General features: G+C 36.5%; 1 protein-coding gene across 3 annotated transcripts in view; it reads right to left on the reverse strand.

Annotated features, from left to right (window-relative positions):
* The window catches only part of GABBR2 (gamma-aminobutyric acid type B receptor subunit 2), a 454,308-nt gene that overhangs the window by 230,564 nt on the left and 210,551 nt on the right, over window positions 1-13,193 (reverse strand). For all 3 annotated transcript variants that reach the window (XM_086895763.1, XM_086895774.1, XM_086895781.1), the window contains exons 5-6: window positions 8,530-8,631; window positions 3,316-3,381 (exon numbers count right to left, since the gene is read on the reverse strand). In XM_086895763.1, the coding sequence (XP_086751889.1) occupies window positions 3,316-3,381; window positions 8,530-8,631 (168 nt within the window). The remainder of the gene's footprint in view (window positions 1-3,315; window positions 3,382-8,529; window positions 8,632-13,193) is intronic.

A 13,193-nucleotide genomic window follows, 5' to 3' on the forward strand; every position in this document is an offset into this window, starting at 1 on the left:
GGAAGAAAATCAGCTCCTCTGAGGCTGAGCACCATGACCATACAGTCATTTTTCTAGTGGCAGCACAGCTGATAGTATTCAGACATTTCAGTGTTTGGGTCCCAGAAGACTTATTGCAAAATAAATAAAACAAATAAAAACGCTTTTTTGACACCATTTTCTCCCTGTTGATTCTGCTAAATGGAGATGACTTTGATGCTTAAAGGATACAAGTACTTGAAACACGTGGATCTTTCTGTTTGATTGCACATAGATCAATACTTACAAGTTTCAGATTTTAAGGGGAAGATTTTTTTGGCAGGCAAGAGCAAACTGAAGAAGGTTTGCACAAACTCCAGAACAGCATATAGTCATACATTTTCCTTAATCTTTCTCCCATGCCCTGTGTAGGATGCAAAGCCTCGAGTTGCTGTCAGGCAGCCAGGAAACTGTCATGGGCAACTTTTGCCCTTGTGAAATTGAATTTTTTTCTTTCAAAACATTTCATTCTTATTTAAATCCACAAATAAATGCTTATTTACAACCAAGAGATTCACGTAAGAGATATTTCTTATGTATAGTAGACAAGCATTGGCAATTTGTTGATTGTTGAAGTATTGTTTAGACCAAAAGACCCTAATTTCTCTTCCAAGAAAACATTACATTCATCCCACTGAGGTGAAAATTAATTATAAAGTTAAGATTTCCCATAGAACTAAAGTTGCTCACTGTTTTTTGACACTGATGATAAATGAACAGCTAAGCTTATTTAAATCCTTGTAGGAAATACCTGCCAACATTCACTTTGGCTTGAACCAGTTCTGTCCTGTTTTTATAGTTTGCTACTGAATTATACTATCTTTCAGTCTTTTTTTTTTTTTTTTTTTTTTTTTTTGGTGTGGGTGTGAGTGTTGGTCTCTTCTTCCAAATACAAAGAATAGGTAAAGAGGAAATGATGTGAAGTTGCAATAGAGGTGTTTTAGATGGGATATTAGGAAAGACTTCTTCACTGGAAGGATTATCAGGGACTGGGAAGAGGTTGAGTCACCATCATAGGAAGCACTCAAAGGATGTGCAGATGAGGCACTCAGGGACATGGCTTAGTGGTGGACTTGGCACTGCTGGGTTAAAGGCTGGACTAGATGATCTTAAAGGTCTTTTACAACCTAAATGGTTCTATGATCTTATATAAACTCCAATGGATGTCCTGAGGAAACCTCACAGCATGTGACTGTTGAATCCAGGCAGAAAAGTGAGGCAGACTTTAGAGGTTTTGCCACCTACATAAGTCATTACCAAATAATATTTAGGATATAATCACAATCAGAAATAAAAAAATAAAAAAAGGTCTTGCACTAGTGAAAAAGCATCTTCCTTTAACAAACTCAAAGCCTTTTTCTGATTGATGTCAGTAACCTTGCAGAATATAACGGGGAATCACAAGTGAAACCTGTCTGAAGACACATCTGGAAAAGAGGAGTTAAAAAAACTTGACATATCTAAATTATTGTGCTCTTAGACATATATATCTGTAGGAGTGCATGAGTCAACAATGTATTTTATGAGTAATAACAAGCTTTCTGACATATTGTAGTGCATTAATATATAAATGACCTACTTTGAACTGCCCTCTCCTGCATTCAGCCTCCTGCTGAAACTCACAAATAAATACATTTTAAAAAGCCTAAATATATGATCTTTCAGATTTCTCTGGACTCCAGAAAAATCCATCTTATTATTTTTGACACTAACGTGCTTTAGAAGCAGCCACCATGCTTTAAACCACTCAGAGTTATGCACATTTCCCACCTTCACACCAAACTGGAGCTGCAGAAACCTGCGGTCAGCATTCCTGTGAGAGAGACATCTTCTCCCTGGAACCCTTCAGACAACAGCAATGCAGACTAAAGGACAGCCTGCCCTTCCAAGGAAATCTAGAATTTCTTCAGTGGTCTCACATGGACATGGATTTGGAAGAGAATTCTAGAGAAATGCAACTACAAAATAAGGGCAACTAAAAATGAGGCCAATCTCTAGCTAATGTTGGGTTGGAAGATAATTCTGACCAGGACCCCTCTGCTGGGAAAATCCAGCCCAACCCCAAGAGATCTGAGGAGCATCTGGGCTGTAGAAGTACCATTCTTTCTTCCAGGAATGAAAAAAATAGGAGATTATCTCTGTCAATCCAATTTAAATGGCAGTACAAAAAGATCTGTATACAAAGACCTATCAGAGACGAGAAGAATGAAAAGTAAAATAATACTTTCCATTTCCTTTTGGATAAAACCAGATTTTGTTCCTTCCAAATATACTCTACAATCTCCTTTCCAAATTTTGTCACCAACTGGGACAGCTGCTGAGTAAGAGCCAAAATGCAGCTGAGGCACATGTAGCACTCAGATTTTGAACTTCTGCCTTTCTTTTCTTTCCAAGGATAGGTAACTGTCTCATTAGGTGAACACTAAAAAAAAGATCCTTGGAAATTTAGATGCTTTCATTATTGCTTGTCCATTATATTTACAATGTTCTTGGATTAATCTAACTATTTAGACTAAGATTTCCACACTTAGGCCACTAACATCTTTCTCCTCATGATTTTTTTCAGGCTGGTACAAGTAGAAATCCACATTTTAATCCTGATACATTTTTTAATGGCAATAACAGTGGATAAGTTAGCAGCACATTCACACAAACAAATGGTGAGGATAGGGAATTTTATGTTTGCTAGTCTTACTGTTTGGTTGCTGTTATTGGTTTAAAGAACTTTATTTTTTACCAACTAATATCTGCTTTCATGTAATATATGTAAAATGTGCAGCAGTCAGATGTGAGTGACAACTGTACAATTAGCAACATTTTCAGTAGCAGAAATTATTAGTGTTGCTGAGTTAGGATGAATAGCAACTGGCATGAATTTCTTATTCTTTAAAAGCAAAACATGCAAAACCCATACACACAGACATTGGACAGCTCTTGGACATGACTGAGATCTTTCAGTTCTCTCTCTTGAGAGTTCTCTCTCTTGCTACATATGCAAGTATTTTTCTGAATCTGATGAGAAAAGCAATACTCAAGTTTGATTTGGCATTTTATTCCACTACAGGAAAGTAATAATAATAAGAAGGTAACCATGCAGCCTACGTCTAAATTCCACTGAAGTCAAGTACAAAGTATTTTATTGAAAGAAAAATGGAACTGAGCATGTGTAAGTTCTCTTTAGGATATAAAACTTCACAGAGCTAACTCCATGAAGAAATATTTATGCCCAAGTCACTTTTTATCCAAATGCAGCACATTCTGATGCAATCTGATATGCAATTAAATATATTTACTTACACAGCAGAAAACTTTCACAGCCATTTCCTCATCAAACTGGCCAAGGATTATCCGAACGTCATTGCCCTGCAGATTGAATAAAATGTGTGGCAGTTAAACACAGTCACAGCTTCCAGATACCACTTTAATTGGCCATTCAGATCATGCAGGGAGTTAGCACAGATTACAGCTGCAGACAGAATTAATACAGAACTATTTCATCTTCTATAAGTTCAAGAACTTGAAGGAATGCAAAAGAAAAAAAGAAAGCTGAGGTGTAGAAAATGATTAGGCAATAGTATTAATGAGAGTAAAACTGGCACTACAGTCAATTAGTATTCAATAACATTAAAATATCAAATATATTTTGCTTCCTTGCTTCCTTTCTTCTAAAATTTTGCATATTGGAACCAGTTGAAGACAAACTTATCACTGCATGAAATAAAACTGTAAAATTAAGAAATGAGATTTGTGAGAATAAATGGTTTGATATTATGCCTGTTTTAGCAATTTTTAAAGGTTTTACTCGTACAACATCTTCTCTATAGTCACTAAAACACATTGACAGCTCCCTCTCTACTCCCTCCCACCTTCACACATTAAAAAAAAATCATCATAGTTTAAGAACCTATGACTGAAGTCCAAAGGTAATTTTACTTTCATACTTAGAAACATATTAAGAGAGTTTTCCTAAATTCAGGAGCATTATGCAGGAAAATATTTCTCCAGGAACAGGACTAACCTCCTCCTAACATGAAAAATTACTTCTAATATCCATAAAACACACTTTTATGACTTCACATTACCTTTTCTTTCACACAAAGGCAGAGTTCTCTGCAAAACCTTGAGCAAATTAAATTTTTCATTTCTTTCATATAAGACCTGTTTAGAATTACTAATAGCTCTTTCCCTCTCCAAGGAAAAAACAAACATATGATTCGGTATTATTTTCTGTGGCAAAAAACATTTAAGTTTTAATTAAATCAATTTGTCAAAGTTTGTTGTTTTTTTTTTTTAGCTCAGATAATTTCACTGTTTATTTCCTGTTCAGCAGAAAGTATTATGATGGACAGTGCAGTAGGATATTAGAAAGCCTCTGTAATTAAATGCATGAAAACAGTATCACTCTTAGCATGGTTTAAATCAGAAATAATGTAATGTGCTTTGCTCATTCTGAACCTGTGCATTTTCCGTAAGCCTGCTTCTCTTCATTTTTATATTTAGCCACAGACTGATAAAGTAATGTAAATCTTTTTCAAGTGGATTAGATTCTTTATAAACAAATCTAACAAGGTTACATGAAATGAAACAAACAAATTACACAAATTACAGCAATAGTATTACAGTTTTTGCCAGGATAATAAATAGATTTTGGAATTATGCACAAAAAAAAAAATCACCTCATCTACTATTTCTTTTTTTCATATTTTAAAAATAATTTGGTTATTCTTGGAACCTCAGCGCTGAGTCACTTGACTGCTCTGAACATAAAAGTGCACTCTTAATATTTGAAAAAAAGAGTAGCAGAATTTGATTAAAAAATAAATGTCACAGCACCTAATAATTAAACTTAAGATTTGAAGAAATTCTTTTCCATTTTATGACACAATGAGAACCGATTAAAAAAACAAACAAACAAAAAACCAAACTATGTAAACTGTATGGCTTCATAAATAAGGATCCCAGAGGGCACATGCAGCAATGCTGCCCACTGCCTGCTTGACAACATTCAGACTGAAGTCATAGCGTCTGTGGTGTGTGGTTTCACACCTTGAGACATTGCTTCCACCTGATTATCACATAATTTAGTATGCAATTATGTAACCAAGGAATTCTGTGTCAGAACACATGTAATTTAGGAGCTAATTTAGGAAAATCTGTACAACAGCCCTTCCTCTTTCATGCACAGGAGTCTTCCTCTGTGCAATGACACACTCCACAGCCAGCCTCTTCCTCCCAAACTCCACACAAACTTTTTGCATCCACTTCCACATTTTCCCCAGATTTGTTCTTGAAGAATTGCATTCAAGATTGCAAATAAGCCTAGATCCATTGGATGCCAGGCTTGGGTCTGCTGGCTCCATCCCACATAAGAGGCATTGAAGCTTCAAATTCATGCACCTGCACATAGCTCAAGTCCCTTGCAGAGATTTTATCTGCATGGGTAATGAAGTCTGCACCAAAAGGTATCAGAGCTGGGTTCCTGTCAGTGCTTGTGGGTCAAAGTCCGCATTACAGACTCATGCAAAGAGATAAATCAGATGCTTGCTGGGAATAACTTTTTTACCTCTTCATTCATACTGTTATACTGACTATAAACCAGCATGATTTCCTTGCAAGGCTATACTATTCCTTCACACAGAGCCCTTGCAGAATGATGCAAGTTAACACAGTGGAACTTCCTCATAGGGATCAAAGAAATCACCTACTGGATCCCAACAAGCGTCAAGTCTCTTTTTCAGAGAGCTGTAAATTGCTTGCATGGAGCTAAAACATATTTGACAGAAGAGGTTTTAATTAATGGAACTAGGCAGGTGATCTACAAGATGATTAAAAACATCCCAGGGGGAAGGCAACTCCCAAAACTGCACTTACATAAAAAGACCAATGTTTAGACTGTTTGCCAGATGGTGAGCTGTCATATTTACTCTTCCCAGAGATTACAGTAGCAATATCAGCATTTAAGCTTTGCCCCTTAGTAAGAAATACATATGTTCCCATATGGACTGAAGTTCAAACAAGAAAATGAAGAACAGTTATATTTCATTTACCCACTGTTCTGGCAAACCCTGTGTAAAAACATGTTTTATAAATTAAGCACAGCCTCAGATAATAAAGACTCTTTTTCTCCCTTCTTTCTTTCACATAGGTGAGGATATTATTTGGCTACTAAATATAAAATGTCTTTGGTAGCACCAGGAATTGAGTAATATAAACCCTGAAGAGAGTGAGGATCAACACATCTAAGATGCTCTACTCAGGGATGAGGAACAACTTGTCTCCTTCACTGCCATTTCTAACAGCCTCACACACGAGACACTCTTTAGCCTTTTCAGAGTTTTTGAGTGATGCATATTATGCTGGAATAGGCAGCTATTTTTTTTCAGCCTTCACAGCTTCCCTTCTTTGATCAGATTTTAATCTGTCTCATTTCTAATGAATAACAGCACAATGTTGTATTATATAGCTTTCCAGAGAAGGATTGCTACAATATCTCATCTGCCAGGAAAAGTCAATGTCTTGGCAGGCTCTTTATGAGATACCTAAATTGAATAGCTCAGATACTCTGTCTTACTCTCTAACATGCATCTGACAGTCAAGAGGTTATCAATAAATCTACAAAAACCTGGGTAACTTGACAACAGAGGTAGCCACATGTTCTTCCTTCTAAATGCTTAGATGTCCACTTGAAGAACTATAGATAAGCCTCTGACCTTAGCTATGGAATCACTGATGGTGAAGGTGAACTAGAAGACATCAATTCCTACCATCACAACATGGTGGTAATTCTTTTGTCCTACATGCAAGATACGAGAAAGTTGGAAGCAGAAGTGTTATTGCTCTTACAGTTTCTGCATGCTTAGAATTTGCAAGCATTTACATGGATGTGCAAATCCATCCCTTTCTCTGAACACATAAATGAGTTTTAAAGATATCCTTAAGTTTACATTTTAACAGTGTAGTCAATGCAGTAGAAACTAAGGTGCTACCAAGAGAAATATAAAATATATTTCTGCAAATCATACCAGTTGTTTCTGTTTTCCATTTCTTAGTCATCAATTTCATTAATTTAAATTGTGTTTGTGAAAATAAAAGATATTTCAGATAAGCAGATACCAGTTCACCTATATGAGGTTTACATGTTGAAGGAATCAGTTTTTTTAGAATTGTTTAGCTAAATTCTGTGTCTAACAAGTAGCTAACAACAACTAACCTTATATTTCTGTCAAGAACAAGCAATTTTCTGGATAATTGCTCTTTTTTTTTTTGCTAATTTGTTTTGAGGAAGAAATGAAGAAAAAAAAAATATATTGTTAGTTCAGTCTTCTGGTATTCCCTGCAAAACAATCCAGTGTGTTAAGGCAGAGGAAAGCTGCAATCACGTTGCTTCTTCTGGTTTCCAGCCTAAACATCCATGCTTAATATACATTTTTTTTCTTGTTATTACGCCACTGCTAGTGAAAAATATGAACTTCACTGTAAGACCTACTGGGGTCTCTTCAACCCAGACAGGTTTCCAGACAAGAAATGCAAATTAGCTTAGACTGGGCAGATAAAAATGGCTTTCCACAAACAAAATCTTTACCTAATAATACTTTAAACATTTAGGCTTTCATCTCTATATTGTGGAAATAATAAAGCACACTTAGTTTACCATGCTCCAGAACCTTTCCAGCTTCAGTATTGGTCTAGTCTTACACAAGTCAATACTCTTGCTTTAATTTTTTATTTTTTTTTTTTAAACATCAGTTAGTCTATTAAGGTTTTCTTGTAACCTGTTTCACACATATTTAAGCATTTGCAGGATTGTGGCTTTGTTTGTGTCATATGTACTTGATGCCAGAATAAATTTGATCTTCCCCATTTGAAAGTGCTTTCTCCTGCTGTTCAATCATTTTTTTTCATGTTCCTGTGCAGTTTAAGATTCATATCTCCTGTGTCTAGTTTATTGCTGGTTGCACTGCATGGTAATGCTAAAATATAGTTTTAATTTTATGAGATGCCAGAAGTCTAATAAATCATTCTAATAAGAGAAGGATGGGAAATTATTCCACTACCAGATTTATTTTTCCTTCTTTTTTCCTTATGATTCATTTGAAATCATGCAGATGATGTTAGCAAAGAATTCAATTTAAAATATGTAATGAAGCTAATGGAAAGAGTCTCAATATTCTTTCTACATGATAATTCACTTTAAAAGAGTTCTGGTTTCAAACCTCAAGAGTTTTCACATGTATATCACTATGACTGGGGCTTTAAGTGCAAACATTAAGCCAGAAACAACTTCCCTTATTTATTATCACTATTGGAAACTATTAAAAATATTTACTATACACATAGACCTTTATTAACTTAAGAAGGACAAGGACCTCAAAATGCCAATTTTTTGATATTATTAGGCAATGGAATGTAGTAATACACCATTCTAACACAAATTTTGTTTCTTTACTCCTCTTCACAGAAGAAAAAGAAAAAATCACCACTTTCTCTTTTTCAGCAAACAGCAACACATACCTTAAGCTTCTTTACACTTGTGCAGGGATCATTGGAAAAACTCTCAGTATCTGAAATCTCGATGTCTTCACCATAAAGGACTCCAGTCAGATCATTCCTCACCTGTCACAAGTTGAGAAAAAGGCAAACTAGTGAACCGAGAGCTGGTGAGAAGGAAGCAGATGGACTGCATTTATATCTGTAATGACAAGCAATGATCTTGACGATGATATATGCACCCATATAGTTTTTTCCATTTCACCTAAAATGTGATCAAGGCACTATTCCTCTATGACCACAATGTGCTACCAGTGGCTGTACCATGTGAAGGACTTTACTACATGCAGCAAAAAAAAGTTTACTTTTTTTATATACAGCCCCACAAACTGGGTTCCCACTTTGTGTCATGGGGACAGACAATTCTTCTCTATTTCCAGTTGTTCTGTTACTTCCAGGACCAAAAACTTTGTTGCAGCCAAAGTGATGTATGAGACAGTATAAAGGGAAAAGACTCATCAAGGAAACTTATACATTCTCAAGTACTGATTTCAGCTGGTCCTAGCAGGAATCAGCAGAGCTTTGCTTACATCCCTTAGGGCCTGATAAAGCCTATGAAGCTTATGGTAGCCTATGTGGCCTACCCCTCTCTTAGACCACTCATCACACCATGGGGCAGCAAGAGGTAGGGTTGGCTTGAAGCTAGCACATGCAACCAGGTACTAGCAGATTTTTTTCACCTGTTCTATAGTGGCAAGACTGTCCTCTGAGAGCTGCCTAATGGCACAAAGAAGACAGGTAACATACAAAGCAATCTGTATGTTTCCCATATAACTACTTCATGGTTTTCTGTCTTAGTCACTGCTCCAGCCACATGACTTCAAAACCAGTTCCAAATTACCATTCCTAATAGACAAGCAAAAATAATTTTAGTCTGCAACATGATTACAGACTAAAATGAAGAGAGCAGCACACCAATTTTAGGATAATAGAATTACGATCGCATCAATTGGAGTGATAGTCAATTTATTTGTAATAACTGAAATAGGAGAAGAAAATCACTGTAAAACAAGTATCCCACATGCAAACGCAGAAAATAGAGGATGGAAGATATGTGACATTAAACAGGAGAATTTAGAAACCTGTGTCATATGCAGATACTTTCTGATGACCCTGTAGGGGTCATTTCCTGACAATCATCACTATACCAGATGCCTTAATTACCTCTTTCATGGCCTCTATGTCATCTTATCCCCTTTAGTCATGCTTTAAAATTACTAAGACACATTTTTTTACTTTCTAAGCTTTTACAATGATTAAAACAAATGGACATATCAGTAACTTTTTATTAAAGATTGTTTTATTTCAGAGAAGCAAGTCAGAATGGTCAGCCCGCCATAATTTGAGTTACATCCTTTAGCCTTCTGTGATGTTACCAGTTTTTAAACTCATTTTGTGAAAATGTGTTAGCAAAAACTGATTAGTAGTGACTTCTTTTTCTGCTTCTATACTACTAAAACTGAATTATTGTTATTTTGGCTCCAGCAATGTCATTAACTGCTCCTTACAAGAGAGGTCTGTCTCAATGCAAAGAAAAATTGGGTTTTTTTAAAAGAAACCATCAGTGATAACAAAAGGAAACAAACCTCTCTTGGTCATAGTTTAGCCAATGTCCAAAATCCTTCCACCTAGTGTAAGCAAACACTAGAACAATCATCTGTTACTGAACAAACTGTATAATTTTCCTTACTTAGCATCAATGTGCTTTCCAAAGTAATACAATTTGTCATATGCTTCTACCCAATACTGTCCTACTTTCTTCTGCATGACAAGAATTTCTTAATTTCAATTTTTCTTTTCTGATATTTTCTGACCAATTCTAGTCAGCCTTTTAATCAAAGAAAGACTAGTTTAACATTACTCAGCTCAACTGAGGAGAAAACAGCTGATTTACCAAATACTGTCTAGTCAAATTAGGCCATTATTAACATGAGAACAGTGACAAAAACACACCTTAAATATTATTAACACTTATGGATAGGCTTCAGTGGGTGGTGGGCACAAGGCTGATGATTATAAAAATTATACTTCAGACAGTCTACTGACTTCTTGGGATTCCATCCCTTCAGAACTTGGCACTTGAGGAATTAAATTGTGTATGTTTAGGTTTTTTTCTAAACAGTGCTTATTTAAATTCAGCCACTGAGAAATTTCTTCGACATCTCCCCTGGCTCTGCTAGAAGCAAAGTGTCTGTGGCTTTCAGAGCTCCTAGACTTTTTATTTATCTACTGATTAATCTCCCAAAAGACACACCTTACTAGATTTTGTGCAAAGAAGTTGAAAACATTTTCTCTTTACTGCTGGAAGCAGATATTTGCTGTATTCCAGATGCATCTGTTGTGGAGATTTTTCAAAAGAAAGATGATTCTTTCCTATTATCCCAACAAGATATTAGCAGCTCTGTAAGAATTTAAAAAGATTTTTCTAAAAGTCGACATTTCCCTTTCAGTGCTCTGACCTATGTCTGATACATCATCTTATGTCCTTGGTCTTGAAGATTTTTTACTATATTTTCCAGTTTTCACTTCTCATTTCCATACTTTTTTTTTTCCCCCCCACCAACCTCAGGTTCTTTTCTTCCTTTATAAATACTCTAAATATATAATGGAACGGAAACTTGTGGTTTTCTTTCTACAGAGGTTCTTTCAGATAAATTTAACCACAGAATCTTCTGATTTGGATTTAGGTCCAAAGTCAAAATTTGCAAAGCCTCACCTCTAGTTCTAGAGCTGCCAATCCTGATGCAAACATTCCTATGTTGGATGAAATTTGTGAAACTGAGAACACAAAATGCTGCATGTTTTGTTTTAGCAGATGCTTGCAGTCCTGGAAAGCGTATCACCAGCAGTTTTAGTACAAGCAGTTTTAGAGCTCAGCAGCAATCGTTTCATTCCACCAACTCCAAGTAAAGAGAACCATAAACTACTGTGCTTCTGGTTTTTTGTTGTGTAAATAGGGTAATTTTAACTTTCCAAAACTGCTGTATAAAGTGATAACAAAACTACATTAAGTTTTTATGGGGATCCACAGTTGCTAAGGAAATTTTGCACTTGCTGTAACACAGAAGTAGTGTAATTCCACAGGGGTTTAGACCCTTGTTAACAATTTGATGAAGGTTGTAGCTCTGTGTCTGTTTATATTAACTTTACATACTTTATAGACAGCAATATTTCATTTTCCCAAAACAGGAACTACCAACCCTGGTCACCAATAAAACTGAAAATTTTCACAAACCACTGATAGACACTTTTGCACTGTTCTGCCTACAAAACTACATTAAATCAGTATTTCACCATCCTATATATTTAATCCAGGTGGTCAAGTGAAAAAAATTACTGGGGTGCAAATATGTTTACTCAGGAGCAAGTTCCAAAAAATGAAGGGTTTGTAAGGGATGCTTTTGCAGGAAGAAAAGGATGGCCCTTTTGCTTTAGGCAAAAGAGAAGATGTAATGCAAGAGAACTGTTTTGTTCTCTCTCATTCTGCCAGAGCTGCTCTGTGATTCAGCTCCTATGACTGAAATAAAGGTTTTAAAGTTTGCTACCAAGTCTTGCTGTACATTCTTTTGTGAAGTGGATGGCAGCAATACTTGCCTAACTCATAGCTCTTGTATCAAATTTAGTGATGTTTGAGAGGTGAACAACAAAGTCCCTCACCCTGCACCTGTGAAAGAAGAAATACAGGCATTTTGAGGAATAAAGAACTTGCACTGCAAAGGAAGAAATTTTAATTTCTTTAATCTCTAGAAAATTGAGAGAGTAGATAGAATAAATAGGTGGGCTGTAAAAAATGGTGAGTCTAGAGGAGATAAAATTGCAACATAATTGTGGTTGGTACCAGAAAGATTGGATTTAAGAAAATGCTTTAAAAAAGCAAAGCTTTAAGAAAACAAAGAAAATGTTGGGGACCAGCATGGTCTGGCTCCCTAAGGAAGTGGGGCACAAGTGCACAGCCCCTGGAACAGGGATCTCACCAGCCAGCAACCAAGCAAAGGGAGCAGAACAGGCTTGGAGAGAGCAGCCAGTTTCAGCCATGAGGCGACACCTCCACACAAGTTCATGGTAATAAGGCAGGTCCAGTGTAAAGCTGGGAAGCTGATTCACAAGTCTGAACAGAATCAGATTTTGTAAAAATAACCAGGGTCAGACAGATTCCATGGTTGCTGGGCAGGTCCATACCAAAAAGACAGGACTGGGGACAAGCCAACAGGGTCCCTGCCAGGCATGGCTGTATGGAGAGGAGGAAACCAGCACCTCACAGCATCACGAGGGCATGGACTGCTGGCACTGAGTTGAGCCAATGGGATGAGGGATGGGGAAAGAGGGGGCTGGGGGGTGCAGCCCTGGGAGGCTACTCAGGGGCAGAAAGGGCTTTTGGTGCTCTCAGAGCCCCAACACTGAATTTTGGGGGTTTTTTTTACTTTCTACATGAGCTTTGTGCAATGATTCTTTGTGTACAATATATAAATGACCCTGTCCCTCACAAGGATACAAAAGTTGCACACATAGTGATTTTATTTTGGGTGAGGTGAGGTTGCTCACTTCAGTGAGATTATGAGTGCAAGCACCTTATGACCTGTAGTAAATAGTTAGCATTCATTTGACAACAGTATTAAAATTTTTTGCAA

This window comes from Cyanistes caeruleus, chromosome 1, assembly GCF_971803275.1.
Source record: "Cyanistes caeruleus chromosome 1, bCyaCae1.hap1.1, whole genome shotgun sequence".
Classification (NCBI taxonomy): domain Eukaryota; kingdom Metazoa; phylum Chordata; class Aves; order Passeriformes; family Paridae; genus Cyanistes; species Cyanistes caeruleus.